Consider the following 26,025-nt stretch of genomic DNA (forward strand, 5'->3'; position numbering starts at 1 on the left):
TGCAGACGCAGAATACAAATATTACCTATAGGCATGATTAGGTACATAGGCCATATTAAGACATGCCAGCTGGAGATCATCACATTGTTCGTATATTAGGTTAAGTCCGACAGCTTTTTTTTTTTTTTGTCTTCTTTTCACTAGCATTGCTAATAACCATGCCATTAAAAAAAAGGGAAAACACACATATCTACACAAATGCTTCTTAACTTTAATTTGCACAAGTCCCTTGAACAAAAGAAAAAGGCTTGTTTACTGGTAAGCTTACCAGATATTATTTGCACCCCAGGTATTCCCTGCCCCCAAATGCTGACTTGCTTTGAAAAAAAAAATTACAGATGTTCTTAATAAAAGGCACATTTGGCAGCTACGGAAAGTGGCATGCATCTTGCACAGGCTCTGTCTCCATGTAGTCATACAAGCCTATGACGTCCTGTCCGTCATTGTCCTGGTTTACTGAGGGACAGGCCAGGGGGGCTGCCCTTAAAATTAAGTTCACCTTTGCAATTTCCCAGCAGTTGGCTACTTAATGCACTATTTTCATTAAAGGCAAAAGGGGAGTTTGCTCACAGTTGACAGAAAATGCACTTTAAGGTGTCAAAAATGGAAAATAAGGCATGAAACTTACAAAACAAGTTACAAGTGTTTTTGGAGATTACATTTTCTTTTATATGAGCCACATGATTCTTTTTTTAAGTTCTAAAATGACTTCTTCACAGCCCATGTTTCAAGCATTTTGAAATGATTCTAACAGTTCAAAATGTAATACTTAAAAAGTGAGAAATATTAAAGAAATACATTGACTTACACAAATCACCCCTCCCCTCGTTTTCTTTCTTTAAAAAAAAAAAAAAAAAAAGACATAGCATAACTCTCCCTTTCTCCTGAAACCAGTATTAGGAGAGAGATGAGAAAAGACATGAAGACTAAAAAAGTTTAAGTGAACCATTCACAGCAGCAGAATATCTTAGAACAAATATTTACTTTTGTTCCTTTGTGATTATTAAAGAACATGATTTCCCAAATGAGTACAGTTGGAATAAACCCAATACTTATTATAGAGCCACTGGTATGAATTATAATTGCATCGATGAGAAATACATATTTATGTAGGGTCAGCTTCCTAAGTGCAGCAAGATGCCAGTGATCATACATCCTAATTGTTTGGTTTTTTTTTTTTTTTGGTGGCATAAGACCATTTTCCATTTATGAAAACAACAACAACAACAAACCACAACTGGAATTATAAATATGGGACCATTCTGGGAGGGCATATTTTTCCAAGAAATTCAGTAAAACACTCAGGTTACTAAATGCACAATAATTTACCCACAAAAATAATGTATTATTGACAATCCCAAATTATGTACATTTTTGTTTCTTTATGTTTTCAGGAAGTGTAATCTTGAGAAAAAAATGTGGAATTTATCTCAAATCTGTCACTATATCCAGAAACCGATGATTTTCATATATTTGTAACATTTTCAAAAGCATATAGTTTTAAAAATAAATGTGATCTTATTATGTTAAATGAATATCAGCCTATCAAAGATAAAATGAAATTTAAAGATTTGGCATCACTGTTTCACCATTTATTTTTTTTCCCCCTCGATGGAAGAAAGTGTATTCCTTATTTTGAAATAAGGTTGGAAGATTGATGATGCTCTCCCAGAAGGCATATGATGGAGCTGTAATTCTGGATTTGTAATCTATAGTCTGTGGTACTATGTAAATCTATTCAAAGATAGTTTTTTACATACCTAAAACTTTTCTAGGTCACTCATTATTTATAAGTTATTAAAAGTAATTTCATTAGCTGTTTGGGTTTTCCTCACCTAAGGAGATCCAATTTGAATTTTCATATAAAATGGAAAAAGCACTAAACCACTATTAGGGTATTGCTCTTTTGACATCTGGCTTAACCTTACAATCACACTTTTGTTTTTCAAAAGATGGGGGTTGGGGGCGTAAGGGGTTATGTATCTTTTCAAAATGAATACCCACTATTCATCACTGATGTGTATGGGCCCCTAAATAGTTCTTAATATCTAATGGGAAAAAGGATACTTGGGGGAAAAAGATGAAGTCAGGAGAGAGAGAGAGAGCTAGAGGAAGAGAGAGAGAAGAAGGGGAAGGGGAAAAAAGAGGACAAACAGAGAGACAGAGAGCAATGAGGGCATGAAGTGTGGTTTAAAATGATCAGAACTTCTGGATGTGTACTCCTTACCTGAATTGGTTTGAATATAGGTATCCTAACCTCTTTTCCCCCAACGAAAGAGAGATCTTTCTGAAAGGGAAAAAAAATACATGCATATTGTAAAAAATTAATACTGATTGTTTTAAAAACCAGATTTTTTTGGGGGGAAGTACAGTCTATATTCAAACCAATGAATTATACATTTATTAATAGAATAATGATTGAAGCCACAATAATCACTTTGTTGTGGGCTAGTGGATGATCTATAGCCAAGATGAATTTATGACTCAATTTTTAAGGGGATTTTTTAAAAAGGAAAAGCAATTTCATTTTAAAAAGTGAAAAAAAAAAAAACCACAATTAGCCAAACAGGAATATTATATATATTAAACAAAAGGGATTCAACTCTAACAACTGGAGATGATCTATTGATGATAAGATGTGCTGCTTAATGATGACAGAATCAATTTTCTGGAATTTAAAGACTAAATTTTATGATCATGGTGTAGATACTGTACTGGTCTAATGAACACCACAGTAAATGATTAAAAGAGCATATTTCCGCCATGATGTATATCACTGCTAAAAATGCCCCCACTAGCATAGTCAACAGTGTTGTTGAAATGTTGCTTCTTTTAGGCACAGAAGAAACATGCAGATACTAATGAATTCATGACTCACTAAATAAGGATGAAATACTGCACATTTCATAGACATATTGGAGATTAATTAAGCTGCTTTTTAAAAAAAATTAATATCTGACATGCATTACTGTCACAGTATTTGTTAGAATCAGAAAAGCAGTCCACAGGTTTAATGGATAAGCCATAGTATGATAACTAATGATGAGGGTAGATGTTGTCTTGTATAGTCTTGATATATCAAAAGACCTTAAGAAAGGTAGAATATTTAAGACAAACTTTAACAAACTGCATACATGGTGCCTGGAAAATGTTAAAACTTACTTACAAAGTTCCCCTTAAAAGTTACAATCATCTTATTTCAACCAAACTTTTCTTCACGTGCCAAACTCTAGCTTCTCTTTCAACAGCTTTTTTTTTTTTTTAACCATTAAGAACACAGACATCCTGAATTAGAAGCAAAGGTGTACCACATGTGCTTTTAGCTGCTTTTAGTGTTTTGCTTTTTAACAGAGAGAAATAAGAAGTAATTGTCAATATAATAATTTAATGTATGACAGCCAAATGAAATATCTGCATCTTTATTTCAATTAAATTAAAATGAACCTGCCAAGTATATTTATGCAACATTCATTATATACACATGATTGAAGCAACTGCAAGGTAAAATCTCGAGATGCTGATGACTCAGCTGTTAATCAAACATGACACTTGTCATTGATGCCCAGCAAGTGTTCCTTTTCACATTGAGTGCCTGCATTTCCATGGCTTCATTAAAAGCAGTACAGTTATGAGCCATGAAATGGATTATCAGTAAACCTTGAGGGGGTTGGGGGGAGGTGACAAACTAGTGTAGATTAACAGTCTCCTAAAAGTGAGTAGCATATTTAATCGACAATAGCATTTTTTTCATTTCCACTGTCATTTAATGACATAAGACTTTCATTGTTCCTTGCGTGAAGAAGGCAATTAATACCCGATTATGCTTTCTGGCAAAATAAAACAACGAACAAAAAGCCCAACAAAAACAACACAACAAAAACCAAAACCAAAATAAAATAACAAAAAAAAATCCTTTGTGGACTGGCACTATAATTATTCTTTAAAACAGAGAAAAAAAGTACCTCTTTGGTGAAGCCCAGGTACCCACACTAATCACTGTATGAGGGAGAGTCAATAAATATGGTGATTTAGGTTTAGCATCCCAACAGTTGATTCTAGAAACACAAATACACCTTTTTGCAATATAAATTATCCCCTATTTATTCCAAAGACTGCCAAATTTCTTATTCTACCAGAAAAAGGTTATTGGTAAGGAGTCCGGCCAATGAGGAACTTCTGACCATCTGTAGCATCACTGAACATATGTCCTCCCCAATTACTGCACTTACAAGTGGGCCTAAAGTGAAAATCAACAATCAGAAGGTACAAAGTCAGGACTGTACATCAAATATAGCTCCTAATTCACATTGAATTGTTGCATTCTAATGTTGCTTTGGCAAGGTGGGGATTAGTTATCATCTTATTGGAGAAAAATTCTTGTTAAAACATCAGGCCCAAATGCTTTTTTTTTGAGCCCAAACTGCTGACTTCATAGCACCATGAAGTTCACAGTAGGAAGTGTCTGCCCTGGTACTTTATTTCTGTCCCCTCAGAAAATGTGTAGGCTTGAAACTTTTGTCAGTGGAGATTTGGTCGCTTCTGTAACGTCATTTTTGCTCTTCTGCTCTTGGGGATACAATCATATATTTACAGTTTGGAAAAGTTCCCATTAATTGTATGCTTTTAAAAAGGGCAAAACTTCCCATATGGTCTACAGTATATTTTACTTGGTTTCAATTCTGTTGACAGGAAAAAAAATAGCAAGACTTTGATACTCAGCTGCAGGGCAATCGGACCTGGTTTTAAGTGCATATTGGGGTGGTGGTGGTGGTGTTGCTATTCTGAAGATGGTCAGCAAGAATACTGCCAGCACTAAGGAAAATCATGAGTACGTTTATGTTCAGATAAGCACCAATGAGTGCATAAAGGACCCATGGGTGGAAAACATAAATCCACCATCGTTACTGACTCTCCCTTAGAATCTGTAAACAGGACTGCAGCACAGTGCTCTTGCCTTGTTCTATACAAGATTAGGTACCACAGATCTTCCTCACAGTCCTCTTAATGGTTTTCAAGAACATATTCTAAAATAGGGAGAACAAAGCAAAGGAAAATGAAGAAGGATAAAAAGATCCCTGTTTAAGATTTTAAAAAAAGTGCATAATGTTTGAGTTACAAAAACTGTTACCATATGGGCCTGCTGGACACCAGACTACACTTTCTGTCCCTTTTTTGATAAAAACCAATACACAAACACAACTCCTGCCTGTTGGCTAGAAAAGTCCCTTTATCCCATCGCTAGGTGCAATCAATTGTCCAATTACTCAACATCTGTTTTTCTGCATTCCAAACAGGAATATCCAATTCTTTTTATACTACATATCAGGCTTACGATTCACTGGATACTGCATTTTAAAGTAGAGTATTTAGTGTTTGGAGTATATGTTTAAACTCCTCAGTGCTGGCAGGTTCAGTGCATCCATTGCCAGCAATGGACTTTGAGCCAGGAAAACGTTTATCCCAGCACAAGAGTACTCAGGAGGAATGGGCATTCTCCAACAAAGGTGGTCCATCTCTATGCATGGAAGGGTGTGTGTGTTCCCTTTTATAAGTTTTTGGAGGAAGTTTTGGGATGTGTTGAGAAGTGCTTTGCCGTGGAGGAACAGGAGGCCCAGGGATGGAATGAAGGTCCACATCTTGTGTTAATGGTGGTGATGGTAGGTGCCTCCTTGTGCCGTGAGGAGAAGGTGTTTGAGGAGGTGGTGGGGTAAAAGGGGAGGGGCTGTTCGGGAAAAAAGTATTGCCATGTTCACTTTTTTTGCCCAAAGGGGGTGGCTGGAGATGTAGTGGTGAGCTGGAGAAAACATCAGGTGTCCTCACAGGTTCTCGTGGTGGTAAAAGGGGAGGGCTTTCTGGAGGATCAGAGATCGAGGTCCGGTCAGAGTAACGTGGTGAGTAGACTTTTGATGTGGGTTGGCGAGGAGGAATTGCTGGAGGACTATCCAAATGTTTGGGCATAATCTAACATGCAAGAAATAAAACAGAAATTTATTAATAATGTATTTATATAATCACCAAGAATGCAATGCTATATTTACCATGAATATTACATGAAGAAAATTACATGATGATGCAACAAAACACTGAAAGAACATCAAAATATAGTCTAAAGTCAATTAAAAACACTGTTAATTCAAAGTCCATTTTATGTTTACTATTTAGAGGTTCACTGAAGTAACAGTATAATAAGATCCCACTATTATAATAATATTTTCTTTCCATCAAATATCAGTTTTTTGTTTTGTTTTGTTTTTACAACTTAATAGGCAAAAAGCATTTCTATTTAATGGAGTTAAGCTATGATATTCTCTTTAGTGGGTGGCCTAGAACATAGGACTTATTGGAGGACTGAGTTAATATCAAAGAGCCACTGTCAGAAGAAAATGAATCACTCATCACTGTTTCTTGTTTTCATTAACTCATTTAAGCATTTATTCAGCTCCTATTGTGCACAATAGTAGCCAATGGTCCTTTCAGTGACCTGATGTCATACTGGTTGGAAACAAACAAATGAACAAAGGAACAAACACAACAGGGTTGTATGGGGAGCAGGAGAGAGTCTGTCTCACAAGGAGTGTTAGGAAAGATGTTGTGGCACATAAGCCAAGTCTGAAAGGGATAATAGCATTCACACAGAGAGAGAATGTTGTGTTCAGGAAATAGCAAGTATAATAGTTTGGCTCTGGAACAGAACTCATGTGAGGGGCAGGAAAGTGAAACCAGCATGGAAAGACAGACTGAAACTTGATTGGGAAGGAATTTAAATGCCAGATGATTTTATATTTTATCCTACAGAAAACAGGGAGCCACTAAAGCTTCTTCTGAATTTTAGGAATATCAGCTGGGCAGCTGTGTGGAGGATAGACTGGAGAGGGGAGAGATATGACTAAGGTTATTGCATTCATCAATTGGGCTTATCAATGTGATTAAGCTTTAGCGAGCACACAGCAAGTGGTACACTGCTAATCTTGGAATTAGAAAGACTTGGAGTCAAGACACATTTCTGACGTGTACCAGTTGTAGGCCATGGGTAAGGGACTTGGCCACTCCATGAGAACCAGCTCCACAGGTTTCAGTGAGCTACATCAGTGGAGGAAATTCTTGTCACACTAATGAAATCAGACCCTGAAACCTCCCTCCCCACAACCAAAGCAACTTACTGCGATGGAAGCCACCCATTTACCCCAGTAGCACGTGGCTGCATGTTTACCTTTGAGGGAGAAGATTCTGCTGGAGCGGATTCTGGTCTTCTTCTTGGGGGCACTGGTGGGGGGATGGGCATTTCATCAATGCTCTTGGTTAAATTTATTGAGGATACTGAAGCAGATCCTGTTGGGCATTTAAATACAACTGCTTTTAGAAGAAATTGTTTAGGCTCTTTTTTTATGAATGCAAATTCACAGAAGTACCAAGATATGGATTTTTAGAAAGCAGCACAAGAAAATCCATCACCCAATTTCACTTACTTTTTAAGCAAATTGCTATTAAATATGCAAAAATTTCTCAGCACAGCTTTAAGAACAGTGCTTCCCTATCTGTTATATATCCTGTTCTATATCTGCCTCATGAACAAAGAGCATTTCCACAACCAGGCTCTTGATCATGATATGAGACCCATTCGATTAAGTCTGGTTCCCAGACCTTTGGATCAAACAGGCTGGGAAAACCCGCTAAAGCTCCAGCCAGGTAATGGTGGTGGCCTTTGGGTTTCCTTTCCGTGCTCTAAGGCAGTGTCACTGCTGTGCTCCTGAATGCTATATGCTGACCTCAGGACATGGTCCTGAATCCTTTCTACCAATGTTTTCAAATAAATGTTATGGAATTTAAGAGCTAGTTATAAAAGTGTTATAATTTTGGCTATAAAGAAGACATCTTTTCTATATTCTGAAAAATGGTTCTCTCTCTCCAGATTAGGGTAAGAATTATACTCTAATCCTAATATTAAGATTAAGATTGCTGTGGAAATGACAGATGAATAAGGTCATGGCAAGTGTGGATTTTGAAATAAAAAATACCTGGGTTCAAATTCAGATGTCATATTATTATCTATGACCACAGGCAAGTCATTTGACATCTCTTGGTTCCTGATGGTGAGATGTTTACTTTTATCTTTGTACCGACAGATCTAGAGTTTAACAAATGCTTGCTGAATGACTATGCAAGATGGGGTAATGAATATCTGTTGGACCTATATCATAAAGTAGTTCTGGGCTTAAAAGGAGATGTTTAAAGCATTGTACAAATATTCAAATGCAATCTATCACTTTGTATGATTACTTTTAGTTTTAGAAAAACCTCTGGGTCATTCTCAAAAAACAAAAACATCAACTACACCAAAAAGTAGTTAATTTGATAAAAAAAAAATTTGGTGAATTGAGATAAAAAACACATAAAACTTTTAATAAGAACCAATTGGCTAAAATTATGAGTCAAGTAAATAGATACTTGAGAAAAGCAGGGTGATAAAGGGAGATGAGCACTGGATTATGTTCACTGGTTTCTTATTTGGGCACTTCTACAGGTGTGTGACCCAAAATAAACGGAGAGTCTTGGTTTATTTTCAGACTAAGAGGTTGGATTAGATAATTTTCATGGTCCTTTTTAACCATAAAAATTTCATGATTTTGCATAAGCAATCATATTGTTAATATTCAAAGTTAAACATTTAATATTGACAGCTACATTTAATCATTTATATTTTCTTAGAAACCATCAAATTTAATAATTTATTTAATAATAAACTAAGACTTGATTCATTAAGCCATACTGCTTAATATAAGTGTCGGTGTTTGTAATTTTGTCCATGTCACAATCTTTCCTGGGTCTCAATTTTCCTAGCTTCAAAATTAAGATATGAGCCTAGATGATCTTTAAACTCCTTTTCAGAATCTGGAGAAAGTCTACATACATTTGATTTTTATATTAGCTGATTTATTGATGTATCAGCTGTCTTAAAATAAAAATTAAAAGTGGCATAGAATTTTTGTAGTGATTATAACTTAGGATTCACAATTTTAAATGTTATTTTACCTACAACATGAAAATGAAATTTTCATAGAAATGATAGTAATATTGAAGAAAATTATCTATGATCAAGGGTTAAAAGAATAGGGGAAGGCCTCACTTAAAAGATGTTGTAAGTCAGGTACCACTGCTGCCAGACCCAAGGAAAGTTTGAGCAGGAAAAGTTATATTTGGTTTGAGTTCTAAAGCCATAGCAAGTATTATAGGTGAGACTTAAACCAGATATACTAACTTGGGCCATGGGGCAGTGTAACTTGGATAAAGATGGTATCGCTGCCTGTGAAAGGAAACAAGAAAAACGAGATTTTTTTTTTTTGCTGAAATTTGTCAAAAATTCTATCATTATTGCTCATCTTAAATAATGTAACATTAGACCAAAGTACAAACATATGTATCCAAAATGTTATTCTTAGGAATAAAAAAAGGAGGGGCAGCTAGGTGTCACAGTGGATAGAGCACCAGCCCTGAAGTCAAGGGAACCTGAGTTCAAATCTGGCCTCAGAAACTTAACACTGCCCAGCTGTGTGACCTTGGGGCAAGTCACTTAACCCCCAATTGCCTCAGCAAAAAAAAAAAAAAAAAAAAAAAGGGACAAAACTAGCCAATATATTAACATTTTGGTGTCATAGTCACTTTTATGAAATGTATCCAGGATTAAGGCAAAAAATCCTTTATCCTGCCAATGGACTAAAGGGAAATGAAACACTTAGTGTAAATTATTCACAGCCATTATAGGGATATAGTCATGAGGTCATGCTTCAGTCTTTGGAGGAAAAAAAAAACAAATCTCCAAAGGAACTCTCTATATTCTTATTTTTGTTCATAACCATTATCATGCAATTTGCAAAAATTGAATGTTTAGATTTACCCTTTAACTCATATGTGAGTGTGATCTACTAAACAATCTTTAAATTTGGTTTTAAAAGACACATGAACATGGGCTTTTGTTAATTTCTATAAAATTAGACAAAGACTTAATAGTTAAAACAGAGTTTAATGATGAGTGTTAGTGACTTTTTTCCATGATAATATGAAAAATCCATTGAAAATTCTATACTTTACAAATAAAAGTAATATATTTAATGTATTCCTTTAATATATTGCTTCTAAAATGAAATTTTCATATAAATGATAGTAATATTGAAGTAAATCATTTATGATCAAGGGTAAACAAACAGGGGAAGGCTTCACTTAAAGGATTCTCTAAGCCAGATACCAAACTAAAGGAAAATTTGAGTATGAAAATGAGAAATTCATTAGAACAAATCTTATGGCATCTTGATAGCACCATAATTAGAACCCTGAAATTCTCAAGTCAATTTTTAAAGCTTTAACTGAATGAATCTTTAAAAGATGGTGAGATTGCTTTTTTTGGTTTAAAACAATGAAGCAATTGACAATATATAGGTTGATTTGAATTAATTGTTAACATTACTGAAACAATAATACAAAAATTATTTTGATTTTAGTCATTTCATTATCTGAACTCCAGTATTTACTTGTAATTCCAATTTTTTTTTTTTTAAAGTAATAGCCTGAGTTTATAAAGATAAGTGCTTCCATAGGCTTTCTTTTTGAAATTCTTTTCAGCTCAACTGGATACTCTTAAATATATGCTAATGCATTCCTTCTCATTTCAATGATTCTTCCCTTCAAGATGCTCAAGGACTACAAATTTTAATTTGAAAATCTATTCCTTCTTTTGAAGTAGGTACAAAGCTGATGCTGTTTTTCTAACCTAAGAACTTTGCCAGCACATAAAGAACTTTACTAGGTAGGAGGCACTGAAATGAAACCAAAATATTGCCCATATCTACAAGGGACCTGCTGTTGTTCAGAAAGAATACTATATAAACAAAATAAATTTCTAAGTATAGCAAACTTATTCTGGAAAAATCTGGAGAAATAGCCGATTTTTAATTTAATTTTATTACCTGATAGCTGCTGTTAAAGTGGCCTTAGAATTATAAATGCTTTCAGGGAAGAGGTGTTAGAACTGCTATTATCATGCAATCATTAAATGAAATTGTTGGTAATGATTTGGGAGTCAAATCCACTTAAAATAACCACTATCTCTCTAAATTTATCAGAGACAACTTACATTGACTAGGAGTACCTGAAAAAAGCTTCTCCAGAAGTGTTCTACTTATAAATACCTGAAGTATGACTGCTTAGCAAGAGAATTCTTGACGAGTTTAGAACTCTTCTAATATCTTCTAATAGAATAAAAACCTCACTGACCCAGACTAAACAGAGAAAAAATCAGTTTAAATTAACTAAAGTTTCAAATTACAGAAGATTTAAAAAAAGAAATAACCCATTACTTTCATTTCTATTCACTTAAATTAGTAAATATCATGATTAATTAACAAATAAAATCTGTATATTACACAAATTATTCACCATGTAAACTAGAAGTTATTAAGCTGCTTGATGATACTTAAAAAGTTGGTTCTCATATATTGAACTATTTGCCATCTGGGGGAGGAGGAGGAAATTGGAACATAAGATTTTGCAAGGGGCTGATGTTGAAGAATTGTTCATGCATATGTTTTGAAAAATAAAAAGTTTTAATAAAGAAAAAAAAAAGTATGTTCTCAAGTATTTGAAAAAGCCTGATTATCAAGTATTTAAACAAGATTGCAATGGAAATGTTTAAAAGTATTTGGACTTTCTTTGAAATGCTTTGCTAAATACAAGAATGCAAGCTTACCTTATGTTCAGATAACAAATTAGGATGATTGTACCACAGAAAAATATTATAAATGAATGCACACATATAATTGACTCAGCTATCAATTGAGTTCTTGACTATATTTGCTGTCCTGAGAACCAACCTGTCCAAAAATGGGAAGGGCTAGTTGTATCAGAAGGTTGGCCTCCAGGAAATGATTCATATTAAACTGTTAGCATTGTAAATGTACTCTTTTTTTCTTACTTTTATTATTTTTTTATTATAGCTTTTTATTTATAAGATATATGCCTGGGTAATTTTTCAGCATTGACAATTGCAAAACCTTTTGTTCCAATTTTTCCCCTCCTTCCCCTTCCCCTCCCCCAGATGACAAGTTGACCAATACATGTTAAACATGTTAAAGTATAAGTTAAATACACTATATGTATACATGTTCAGACAGTTATTTTGCTGTACAAAAAGAATCAGACTTTGAAATAGTGTACAATTAACCTGTGAAAATACAGGCAAACAAAAATAAAGGGATTGGGAATTCTATGTAGTGTAAATGTACTCTTTATTTAATGTCTATTAAGAAGAAAAACTACTGAGGGAGCTAAACTACATTCATCCTTTTATGTTCACTATAAAAGAAACCAGAAGACATAAGAATGGTACAGCTAAACTGAATGATGGCTTGAAGACAAATGAAATAGTCCATTTAGAAAATAAGTAATACTAGACAGCTTTTCTTAGGACATGTACTCATCTATTCACAATGAGCATGTAAATTACAGTACCAATGTTCGTTGTAGAGAATTTAGAGAAATTCTAAAAAGGGCAATAAAAATTTCCAAAATAAGTGAACTTATACCTTGATTCCTCATAATTTTCAATGTGAAAATAGGGAAAGAAGCCACATACTATGTTGAAATTATGAAAAGTATCTTCAAAAAGGCATGGACATATGAGCAACAAATGAAGTCATTTAAAAAAGAAACATGAAACTCAGTCATAGATAGAAATTGAGTGGTTAGTGATTTCAGAATCCTTTACTTGTAGCCAGGTCACTTGTCTGATTTGGGCAAAAGTCAAAACAAAAACTAGATAAGAAATTATCAAGGGAGAAGGCTGTGGAATCACAAGAGTTCCAACCTGACCTGTTTAATAAGATTCTACTGGGGGGAAACAAAGGCATTAATATTATAGAGAGAATTTTTAACTGATGAAAACTGTAGTCATAAAAAAGGAGCTGAAATTAGTCATAAACTGCCTCAGACTTACTGAAGTAGTGAGAGACAGGAACCAAAATACCTTGGACTGACTACAGGCATTTTGTAGAGTGATGGAAGACTGTGTAAATGTAATCACATATAACAACAAACTTCCTCATGACCCTCTGAAAGAAGCAGGAAAATGTTTTATGATAATAGATTATACAAGTAGGGTTTCCTCAAGCAAAATATAATAATGTAAGAGACGTGCTTATGTAGACAATTTTCAATATAGACCTCATCTTTATGATACCAAAATGGACATGAGGTATAGAAAATACAAAATCCTGTGTGTGTGTGTGTGTGTGTGTGTGTGTGTGTGTGTGTGTGTGTTTTACTTAAGGAAATATCTGATTCTTTGGGAAAAAAAAAAAAAAAACACATCCTTGAATACTCTTCCTGGAGGGTGTCTTTTGAAAAATCCAAACAAAAGAATGAAGATGAGATTGTCTAAATAGGCTTTTCCCAGCCCAAGATGGCACTGTTCATGGCATTGTAATTTACACAGATTCTTGAAACACTAAAATCACAAAGAATCTGAGGGGGAATGAAAATGTATGATAGCTCTAGAAAATAAGAGAAAAAACCATGATGAGGAAGTACATGACCAACAATGGAGACAAATTAAACATGCAGCCAAAAAAACCATAAGAAAGACTCTGATACAATGGCACTCACTCCCTGCCATGTTACAGGAACAAAAGCAAGACCTTTAGAACCCTGAGCTTCTTTGGAGGACTTAAGGGAAAATGGAGAAAAATCACATGAGAAAAAGGGTTATTCTTTGTATCAGTAAGGAAACAATCATACCAATGAAACTATTGACTGAACAAAATTCAAAATAAGTCTGTGTTATTTCCCTCCTCCTTCTCTCCCCTCAGGGGTGAGGGAATTAAAAACATTCAAACCCTAGAGATAAAGACAGAATGATCTTTGACATAAATGGTAGTTGGGCCAATATTTTTTTTCTCTATAAAAACATATTTCTAAAATAATAATGAAGTGAAAAAATAATGTTCAATATACTATATTAGTTTATGTAAGTCTCTCTAAGCCTCTCTGAAATCATCCTGTTGATGATTTTATATATATATTTTGTAGTATAAAGGCTTTATAATTATAGCAATAAAAATAAAAAGAGCTCACTTTTCTGTGCTTATTTAAATTAAACTGAATGTTAAAAAAGGAATCTTATGTTTTTCTTCTGGCTATAAAGTTTTTCCAGAGGAATATTAAAAACAACCAAATTATGTAATGTGATTTAAACTGTCAGGTTGCTGCACAATTTATCAGAAGAGGCCAAATCTTATTACATTGATAATTTTTACAAAGCTCTTAGAGGATTCTTTTGTTTTTATTAAACTGCAATTTCACTGTACTTAAGTTTGCTGGAGTTTGAAATGTCAGTCACATAGATCTTCACTATAACATCTATGCTACTATAATTGACTGATGGGAAAAGGACATTACTGGCATATTCCATCTAATGTCATTAAGTGATTCAGTGACATGAAGTGAAGTATGACTGAATCACTCTGGAACTGTAGGATGGACAAAAAAAATTAAATTTTGTTAATCGTTAAAAGGGGGAAGGATTAAATAAGAAATGAGTCACTATTCAGTTTCAACATATCTTAAGCTAGTTCATTCTAAAACTGGAATCTGAGAATACATTTTCCTACAGAAACATTGATACATGGTCATTGAAGAATTTTAGATAGAGGTTTGAAAACCTCTAGGAAATTTCTTGGGAATTACCATAGGAAATACTATATTCTAAGTAGGTAAAATGGCCTCTCCAAATATCTTCAGTTAGCAAACAGACATACATGGATGGATATTTTGCAAGTTTAAGTAATTCAGCTGAAGATCAGAAAGGCAAGTTATATTTAACAAGTACTGTAAGGGACATGGTATTGGATTGACAAAAGGACTTTGTGTTCCAAAGGAATACTATTTAGGAACTATGCTTATTATTAAAATATTTTTATATATTATGTATATTTTCATATTATATCTATATATACAAACATTATATATAATATTTTATATATTACATATATATGTATATTTACATTAATAGGTAATATAGCAATAGTCTACATTACTTATGTAATGTAGGGGGTCCTATTGGGGACACCGTACTATCACAGAATGTAGGCTACCACCTGAACTGTATTATGGATGATATGCAGACTATTACTGTAAGGTTTATTTAAGATTCATTAAGGATGTTGAATAAACTGTGAGACATATTTATACCATATTAAAAATAATAATTTGTAAAACACTTTGCACATCTTAAAGGATTATATAAAAAGCAGCTAGAGTTTCTCAAGCTTTTTTCATTACAAAAGAAAGTTTATCACTAATGAGTAATGTTTTTAAGGATTTTAAAGAATTTGTCGTTTTAGCACCTACTTGAGTGAAAAGGGCTTGAGTGCTCAGAATCAAACACGCTGCCCACATCAGTGGTACTGGAAGCACCAGAAGCTGGAGGAGGTGTTAATGGAGTCCGTGGAGAATTAGGTGCTGATGCTGCACTTTCTGTTTCACTTTCAGGGATGCGGCTGTAACTGATCTTCCTTGGCTCCTGCTGCAGTGGCGTGGGGTGTCTCATGGTACCTGGTCTTGGGTTTGATGGACGAACACCAGGAGACTTGAGGGGATAACTGTATTTTTTTGGCTGTAGACCCATCAAAAACAAACATGTTACTTTAATAAAGCACTACAAATATCTAAATAAACAACATGTAAAAACATCTTAATTCAATTGCAAAGGAGAATGAGAAGTAGTCTGAAAGTCTCTGCAAGTTTAATCACATATTTTGGATTGGTAATAAGAGACCAGGGATGAAGGATACAAAGGTTAAGCCACAGAAATAATACCCTGGAGAAAATGGGAACATTTTATGCCAGTTTTGTTACAAGTTATGTCAGAAAATTAAAAAAAAAAAAGGAGTTTTTGAGTTTCAATGGATAAATGATGGACAGAAACAGCTACACCCAAAGAAGGAATACTGGGAAACGAATGTGAACTATTTGCATTTTTGATTTTCTTCCCGAGTTATTTTTACCTTCTGAATCCAATTCTCCCTGTGCAACAGGAGAACTGTTCGGTTCTGCAAATGTGTATTGTATCTAGGATATACTGCAACATATTTAACATATATAGGACTGCTTGCCATCTTGCGGGAGGGAGGGGGAAACGAAACATAAGCGAGTGCAAGGGATAATGTTGTAAAAAATTACCCTGGCATGGATTCTGTCAATCCATTTATTAAATAAATAAATAAAGTTCTTATTAAATAAAATAAAATTTAAATTTAAAAGAAAAAATAGGAGTTTTGGAGTGTGTATGGACAAATTAAGGTCTACCTATAGTAGACAAATTCCAATATAGTAGAGTGAAAATATAGAACAAATTAGCAAAATCATATAAATTTGCTTGGGCTAATCTGAAAAATACTTTATTCTACTAGAATGAAGCCTTATGCAACTTATAGGGAAAGGGATATTCTGGGAAATCAAGTTTTTCAGATACCTTAAATAATAATTCCTTAATTATATGTATGTATGTGGTATGTGTGTATGTGTATGCGTGGGCACACATGTATAAAAAGCAACAAAATCTTTTGAATGTAATTTAACCTTTTTATTATGACTGAGGATTATCTAGATATTATGTATACATAGTACAAAACAAAATGATGCCCTAGATATTATGAAATGAATGGAAACTCTCTGTTGTTGTCTCTGTCTTCCAATCTCTCAGGTCGGGGCTGAGTGATCAATCATAAAAGCACACCCACCCACATTTGTGAAGATGGAAGCCAGGAATTGGAACAGGTGTTAAGGATGTTCATTAGAGATTCTCTATTTCTTTCACTTTCCCTCTAATATGATTACAACTTTATCTTTCTTGATTTCAAGCTGTTAGCTGTCACTTCTGGCTTCTGTCAATATATTTGCCAGTTGTATCTCCTTCCTAACTTGATTTTTTAAAATATATTTTAACTTTAAAAGCCAGATAAGCCAGGCTGCCAGAACAGAATGGGGAATAAGAATAAATAGGTTTGAGTTTGAGACCTAATGGGTTTTTCTATGAGTAAAATAACATTCAGGGCAGTATTTCTTAAAGGGTTGTTGTTTCCAGTCATGCAAAGCATGCTACAAATTGTATAGAACTTATACTTGTAATCTCAGGTGTGTGGAAGAGTGTGCTGCAATTGAATATAGTATTCTATAATCTCACAAGCAAAGAAATTTTGAGAACCATTAATTTAGTGATGACTTCATAATTCATTCAGAAGTCTTATGTGCTTGCTTCCTTGTTCTTAACTGTATTTTGAAAATGTGAGGATGCTTATGATTGTGTACAGACTTAAGTAAAGAATAGCAAGAAGTTTGAAAACAATGTGAACTATCTTCACAAAGAAAGTAAAAAATTTAGTCAAACATTTTCTGGGTTATTGTTTCATACTTCTATTCATTCTTTAATATAAGAATTTTGATTCTTATACCTATTTTTTACTCTTTTTTTTTTGTTGTAACTTAAGCGAAATAGTTTGTATTTATTATTCTTTAAAAGATATAATCTAAATTCTGATTATATTAAAGTTTTTGAACAAACAAAATCAATGGAGCCAAGATTAGAAGGGAAGCAGAAAACTGGGGAAAAATTTTTTACATCCAAGATTTCTGATAAAGGCCTCATTTTTAAAATATATAGAGAACTGATTCAAATTTATAAGAATACAAGCCATTCCCCCAACTGATAAATGGCCAAAGGATATGAACAAATAATTTTCAGATGAAGAAATTAAAGTCATTTCTAATCATATAAAAAATGCTCTAAATAACTATTGATTAGAAAAAATGCAAATTAAGACAATTCTGGGATATCACTATATACCTCTCAGATTGGCTAGGATGACAGCAAAAGATGATGATAAATGTTGGAGAGGAAGAGGGAAAAACTTGGACACTAATACATTGTTGATGGAGTTATGGACTGATTCAACCATTCTGGAGAGCAATTTGGAACTATGCCCAAAGGCTGTGCATACCTTTTGATCCAGCAGTAATCTCTACTGGGTCTGTATCCCAAAGAGTTCATAAAAAAGGAAAAGGACCTATATGTATAAAAATGTTTGTAGAAGTGGCAAGGAAATGAAAACTGAGTGCAGAGATAGAGGCCTCTGGAGGCCTATGTTGTTGTTTGTGTTTTTTTCTTTCTAATTTTTTTCCCTTTTGATCTGATTTTTCTTGAGCGCAGTGATAAATGTGGAACTTTGTTTATAAAAATTATACATGTTTACTCTATATTGGATTACTTGCTGTCTAGTGAAAATACCATGTTGTGATCCATATTCAGTCTCCATAGTCCTCTCTAAATGCAGCTGACTCTCTCCATCATAAGATTATTAAAACTGTCCTGAATCACCTCACAGCTGAAAAGAGCTAAGTCCATCAGAATTAATCATCATATAATCTTGCTGTTGCTGTGTACAATGTTCTCTTGATTCTATTCATTTCACTTAGCATCAGTTCATGGAAGTCTCTCCAGGCCTTTCTGAAATCAGCCTGCTCAACATTTCTTATGGAATACTAATTACATTCATATATCAAAACTTCTTCAACTATTCTCCATCTGATGAGCATCCATTCAGTCTCCAGTTCCTTCCTACTACAAAAAGGGCTTCTATAAACATTTTTTTGCACATGTGGATCCTTTTACCTTTTTTATGATTTCTTTGGGATAAAAATCAGTAGAGACACTGCTGGATCAAAGGATATGTATGTATGTGTACAGTTTGATAGCCCTTTGGGCATAGTTCCAAATTTTGCATGTATTTTGAAAAATAAAATTCCAATTCAGTGAATCTGTTACTTTGATGATTTGTCTATCAAATTAATCTTTGCCCAGAACAATGGGAATAGTCCCACAAATGTGTGAAAAGACCTGCCTGTAACATTTTTAATTGTAACACCTCTTATTTCTGCCAAATTGATCTTTCTTACTATCTAATCCTTCAGATTCTTAAAATGTGGCTTGTGTTTCCATATGGGGTCTCGTAATTAAATGTAGGGGATTACAAAATTATGATTTATTATTAGTAAATGTTTGATTTGCATACCGATTTTATACAGTTATATACCTGGGGTCATGTAACAATTTTTGGGACAAAAAAGGAGTGTGAATGGAAAAAAATTTAAGAAGCCCTGATCTAATCTGTTTGAAAACACAGCCATTATATATGATACAGAGAAATACTATATAAAATGTTTAGAATTCTGAGTAGATTTTTATCTGCATGCTTACAAATCTCGGTAGAGGCTTAGGGTTTCTTGGTTCAATTTCCAGTGACTTGTTGAAAAGATAATCTGTGAATTCTTTTTCCATGCTATTTCCCATTGGATTCAAATTTTCAAAGAATCTCTGGAATATAAAAAGATGAAAAAAGGGCACTACTAGGTTTTTCATGAACTATTGAAATTTGTGAAAATAATTTAAGAAAGTATTTTAAACTTAAGACTGAGTATTGAATAATTGGAAGAAAAGTTTTATTTTTCTAGCATCCTCCATTCCCCTCTCCCCCAAAGAAAATACTCTCATAAAAAGCTGACAAATCAATTTTCATCATGGAATTACAAAATTTCAGAAATGTAAAGGATTTCAGTGGCAGTCTGATATAATGTGTACTTGAAAAATAATTCTCTCTAGAATTCTCATATCCAACAAATAATCAGTCAGGTTTTGCTTTAAGACCTCAAATGAGAGGGAAACCATTCCCTCTCTAGGGAGCCCATTATACTTTCAGATAGCTCTATTAGAAAGTTTTTCTTTGCAAACCTAAATTCACATCCTTGAAGCTTCAACCAACTGTCTCTACTTTTGCCCTCCATGGCCAAGCAGAAAAAAAATCTAGTTCATCTTTCACATGATAGCCCTTCAAATATTATTTGTCATAGACAATTATTAGTTCCTTCAGTTGATTCTCAGAAAGCTGATGAACTCAAGGCCTTCACTAATCTGTTGGATCCCTTTTATATTATCATTGTGTCCTTTCTAAAGATATTACACTTAAAACTGAACATAACACTCCACATGTTAATCTGGAGTTGTGGCTATAAAAATAAATATAATTTAGCTTCTTCCAATACAGTTAAGTAAAGCAACAACAAAGCAAAATAAAAGCTTTGCTACACTGTCTGGTATTTAAAACAATGCTTAAACATTATTCAGCAATCATTCTCCCCCCGCCCCCCCCCCCCCAACTTAACCAAAAATATTCATCTCCAAATAAATTAACTTACTTTGATATCAGATTCTACTCGCAAACAATATGGTTGATTTTGGTACTGCTGTATCTCTCCTGTTATTTCTGCAACTTTTCTTCTTTTGCTAAAGTTTATGAGTTCTTTTCCATGTCTTTTCAAAACCTCAGGATTGCCTTCTTCTGTTTTCAAGATATTTGTCAAATAAATCCCTAAAAGATATAATGAAATATTTCAGGAAAAAAATCAGATAAAATTATACTTTTTCTGGTACCATTCCACCATCACTAAATATATCATTAATAACAATGATATTATTTACTAATAACAAAATACTGTACTAGATTGGGGGAAGACATAAAGTAATTTAGTAACAGGCTTTGCTTACACAAGGCTTATAACCTAGCACAGTGGTCCTCAAATTTTTTAAATAGGGGGCCAATTCACTGTCCCTCAGACTGTTGGAGGGCCGGACTATAGTAAAAAGAAAAACTTTGTTTTGTGGGCCTTTAAATAAAGAAACTTCATAGCCCTGGGTGAGGGGGATAATCATCCTCAGTTGCGGCATCTTGCCCGTAGGCCGTAATTTGAGGACTCCTGATCTAGCAGGTCTATACATGGGTAGGAACATATTTCATACATACTATACAATATTTAGAGTATGGAATAGAATATAAAAGAAAATATGCCAGCTAAAAAAGTCATGTGTAGAGGTAAGAATACTGGAAAAGAACTCTGGGAGAGCATTTGAACTGAGAACTAGTAGTACAACAAAAAGGGGAAAAAATATTCTAGGCCAAGGGAAAAATCACATGTTGAGTTACCAGAAATTTCTTGCTATGAAAGAATAATCAACTTAAATCCAATTTGTGAAATCATGTCCTAAAAACAGCTTAAACCCAACATATCCAAAACAGAACTCGGGCTGTTTATTCCTTTCCAAACTTCCCAATTTTCAATGCTTGTCATTTCATTTTTACACCATCTCTCAAATGCCCTCTTCTCCCCTCTGATACTGCCAGGTCTCTAGTGTGGGCTCTCATTGCCTCAAGTCAGGAGCATTATAAGAGCCTGCTAATTAGGTATACCTGCCTGCAGTCTCTTTTCATTCCAACCTACCTTTCTTGAGCCACTAAAGCACAGGTTGATGCCATCTCCCTACTAAAAAAACTTCAATAGCTTCCTTTTAGTTCTAGGATCTATCTGACCTTCAAAGTCAAATTCCCCCTCCCTGCCTATTTTCTTATACCTTAAGCATCCCTACACCATCCTCCATACTCTACAATTGGTCATTCAGTGTCTTTAACAAAACACTCCATTTGCTGACTACAGGCATTTTCATTAGCCTTGACCTCCCTGCTCTACCCATTCTGGAGTGTTCTCCTTCCTCACCTGTCTCCCAGTTTCCGTAAAATTTGCTAAAATTCCACCTTCTATAGGAGAACATTACAGACCGGCCTTTATTTTATCACCTTTGTTCTCTTGCATATCTCCTATTTATCCTGAACATACTTGCTTGTATATAGTTGTTTGCATGTTGTCTTCCCTATTCCCCACTGACTTCCTTCAAAGACACGGACTATATTTTGACCTTCTTTATATCCCTAGATTAGCATACTGCCTAGCACATAGCAGACATTTAACAAATGCTTTTTGACTGGAGATTTTTTGGATAATCACCCCAAAAAAAGATTTAAATAAGCTTCTTTGCAGACAGATCTAAATCTCATAAAATGAAGTATGCAGTAGAATAGCAAGTTCACATTTGTCAATGTATCATCAGTTATGATAGAAAAGCCAAACAATTTTTTCACATCAAAAACTATTACATTTTTTAACCATAATAGTGATTTAGTCAAAAGAAACAAGAGTAATCCAAAGTCTAAGGCCTATTTTAAAAGGGAAGACTGATGTATAGAAGGTTCCAAGAGGGTAGACTAAGATTGTGGCTTATTATAAAGATCCTGAAGGGAAGGGGGATTGATCTGTGCATATAGAGCAGTCTCTTCCCCCATAACTGTTAGTCAGAGATATATAAGTACAGTCAAACGCTCAAATAAATCCATATAGTCTATCCTACATGCTAGCATCCTAGGTAGGAGTATCTGAGAAGGGAACATTGATATCACTACCAGTTTAATTATGTGGTGATCAAAATCTAGACCAACAGTAGGAATGAAAAGAAAGGGGAATGAACTTGGAAGAATTATGAAAAAATAATGAAGAGGACTGGGGACTGTTGTATTGAGGGGGAGAATGGTAATATCTTTCATAGATATTAAAGTCTAGATGGAGAATTGGTTTTTGAGATGTAATAAATTCAGTTTAAGACAAAATGAGTTTGAGATATGGGAGGACATCCAGGTAGAGATGTCTAATCAGAAAATGTGAGTGCTAGCCTGAAATGAAGGAGAAAGGAAAAGAACATCCAGAAATATAGGGAAAAAAACCCCAGGACATCTTGGTGTCAGGGAAATTAAGTGGGGAAAGACTTGAAGAAGGAGGAGGTATTCAAAACTGTCAAATACTAGGAGTCAAGAAGTGTTAGAAAAAACTATTGTTACTTGATTATCAAATAGTTATTGATATAGACATTAATAAAAAAATTCATTTGATATGAACAAAATTTTTTTAAAAAACAATTGCAAAGTATTTATAACCAAGTTGAAAGAATGTTCTAAATCACTAATAAGAGAAATGGAAATCAAAACAACCCTGAGGTTTAACCTCATCACACCCTAGAAATTGGTTAGGATAACAAAAATGGCAGCTCTCAATATAGTAGAATAATAGGAAGACAAATACATTGTTGGAGGAGTTGTGAAATGGCAAAAACATTTTAGAAAGAAATTTGGAATTATGCAAATAAAATAACTAAGATGTTCATATTTGTTGATCACAGTCCATTAATGGGCTTATACTCCAAAGAAGCCATTAATAAGAATAGACTTTCACATAAAACAAGTTATTTATAGCAGCACTTCTAAGGCAAAGAATTGGAAATAAAGGAGATGCTCATCAATTTGATACCTAAACAAAATGTGGTAAATGAATCAAATGGATTATCACTTTGCTATAAGAAATAATGTGTGTGATAAATACAAAGAAGCATGGGAAAAATGTATATCAGTGTAAATGAAAAGAACTATGCACCCCCCAAAAAAATTAAAAGCGAATATGAAAAAACAATCAAGATCAAGCATGATTTGAATGAAATAATCTGTGCTGATTTTTTTTTCTCTGTGAAAAAAAAGGATCCTGACATAACTATGATGATTTAAGAAAAAGAAGACATCAATAGAAGCAGAGCTAAAAATGGCAGAGTAAATGTAGGGATTTGCTTGAGTTTTCCTCCAAACCCCTCCAAATAATTTTAAATAGTGACTAAACAAATTCTGGAGCATCAGAACTCATAAAAAGTGGGAAGTGAAGCTATTTTCCAGCCCAAGAAAACTTAAGATAGTTAGCAGAAAAGGTATGTTGTACCAAGTGAGAATGGAGCACAGACCAGCACCAGCCATGCCAGCACACCAGGAATAGGCCTTGGAAGCTAATGAATCAACAGTAGCTGCTTCCAGAGGTCTCACCCCATAGATGGTAAGGATCAAACAACAGGAAGGAGCTTCTGGGGTTCTCTTTGCTAGCATCGAGGCAGGACTCTGTTGCTTTGCTCATTCTCAGAATCTGGGCTGCAATCTTAAATTGCAATCCCAAAGCAAGGAGGAGTACTAGCACACTGGAACTTGCAGACTCAATGGGACAGGGCAGAAAAGAATGCTTGTAGTCATTCACAGACACACATCTCTCAGATTATAACACTTTGGAAGAACTAAAAACTTATAGGTCTCTAGAAGTATCTCTGAAAACAGCTGCACAAAATCCCTGAAACTTGAGAAAATACACCCACACCCTTCACCTGGAAACAGAGTCTGACTTTGACAGAGTTAAAAGTTAAGTAATAGGCTGAGAAAATGAGCAAACAGGAAAAAAGGTTTTGACCATAGAAAGTTACTATGGTGACAAGGAAAATCAAAATACACACTCAGAAGAAGACTAACAAAGTCAAAGCTCCTACATCCAAAACCTCTAAGAAAAAAAAAATTGTCCTGAGGCCATGGAAGAGATTAAAAAGGAATTTGAAAATGAAGTAAGAGAGGTACAGAAGATATCAATACAGGCCTTTAAAAAAAAAAAAAAAAAAGGTAGTCACTAGTGCCTGAGATAGTAGTTTTGAAAGTAAGAATGATGTTTACTGTGGTAAAGTCAGATGATAGATTTTCAGTTCAAGGGGATCTTAGGAGGTCATCTGGTTTAAAACCTCTCATAATGCAGATGAAATAGGGGCTCAGTGAGATTAACTGATGTACCCAAAGTCACAGAATTTATAAGTGACAGAGCTGAGAGTTGAACTCAGGTTCTCTTAAACTAAATTCAAGTCAACTTCCATTGTACCAGATGCCCAGAACAAATTATAGAAGTTAAGGTGAGAAAAATAAGTAGTCAGCATAATTACTATTTTGGAAGTTAGGAAGCAGGAGTATCATGGTTTTTAGATAGATCTACACATATTAATAAAAAGAGATCAGAAGAAAACTGAATATGTAAGATAAAACAGAGAATAAATTTGTTTATACACACACACATAAACACTTTAACAAAATAAGGTCTTAAATACATTCTGCTATTTTCTACATATCTATCACTTGTTTCAAAACAATCCTTTGTCCAAAAACATATTGATTATTCAATTAAAAATATAAATAGTACTTACCAAAGAAAGGCACACATGGTGGATTAATAGACCTGAGTTTTGCCAAATATTTTTTATAGTGATCTTCACTCAGTTCATGAGCTTCCTCTAGAATTTTCTTTTGGCGACTTGGAATTTGCTAAAAGAAAATAAATATTTATGAAGCTCATGTTCACACATGAATTTATAAATTTTGCAAAAAATATATAAAAGTAAATACATAGTTATTGTAACCAAAGAGTGTGCAAAATGAAAACCAACATATTTAACATCTCATGAAATTAGTGTTGTACCAGTGTTACCATGGGAATGCATATATATAACAAAAATTTGATCCAAGGAATATAAGGCTAGTTTCATAGCCTTAGGTACCACTCTCCTCCCTGCCATACTAAACTGTAAAATATGAATAAATTAATGGATGAAAAAGCACTTATTAGGCACCTAGTATATGCCAAGGACTTCTAAGAGCCATGACTACAAATAGAAAAACACAACATGCCTTCAAAGACCACACATAATAGAAGATAATAGAAGAAGATAATACATAAGAGTAAGGTTTAGCTGCAAGGTAAAGGTAAATGCATGGGATTGACAATCCAAACAACTTGCATTCTAGTTCCTTTTCCATTGCTTACTGCATTAGAATTTTCCCATCAATAATCTTGAGATAATGCTTGCATAATGCTTGGAATAGTATTGAGCACATAATAAATAGTTGTTCCTTTCTCTTCACTTTTAAAAACGAAAAATCAGGCAATCTCCTTAAGTTTGTGATAAGTTTGTTTGGGATATTATTGAAATGGAAGATATTAAACACAACAATAAATCCGTTATATTAGTTTCAGTTCCCTTGTATTCCAAAATACTAGGATAAATAATTTCATGTATATGATAGATTATATACATCATATATGTATAGGCTTTTTCTTCAATTTTTGTTTAACTTTTCTATGTACTTCCTTTCTTTTTCAACATATAAGAAAAGGGAACATTAATATTTTTTGAAATAGATACTAAAA

The 26,025-nt window shown here is 33.9% G+C and overlaps 1 protein-coding gene across 2 annotated transcripts in view; it reads right to left on the bottom strand.

Annotated features, from left to right (window-relative positions):
- Positions 1–842: 842 nt before the first annotated feature.
- SOS1 (SOS Ras/Rac guanine nucleotide exchange factor 1) overlaps positions 843–26,025 on the bottom strand; it is a 172,527-nt gene continuing 147,344 nt past the window's right edge. The window contains exons 17-23 of one of the 2 annotated variants that reach the window (XM_051975136.1): positions 25,025–25,142; positions 20,293–20,465; positions 19,298–19,414; positions 15,394–15,658; positions 9,257–9,301; positions 7,211–7,329; positions 843–5,961 (exon numbers count right to left, since the gene is read on the bottom strand). In XM_051975136.1, coding sequence (XP_051831096.1) covers positions 5,476–5,961; positions 7,211–7,329; positions 9,257–9,301; positions 15,394–15,658; positions 19,298–19,414; positions 20,293–20,465; positions 25,025–25,142 — 1,323 coding nt within the window. In that variant the 3' untranslated portion in view covers positions 843–5,475. The remainder of the gene's footprint in view (positions 5,962–7,210; positions 7,330–9,256; positions 9,302–15,393; positions 15,659–19,297; positions 19,415–20,292; positions 20,466–25,024; positions 25,143–26,025) is intronic. The other variant, XM_051975137.1, reaches the window with a different exon arrangement.

The sequence above is a fragment of the Antechinus flavipes genome, chromosome 2 (assembly GCF_016432865.1).
Source record: "Antechinus flavipes isolate AdamAnt ecotype Samford, QLD, Australia chromosome 2, AdamAnt_v2, whole genome shotgun sequence".
Lineage (NCBI taxonomy): Eukaryota > Metazoa > Chordata > Mammalia > Dasyuromorphia > Dasyuridae > Antechinus > Antechinus flavipes.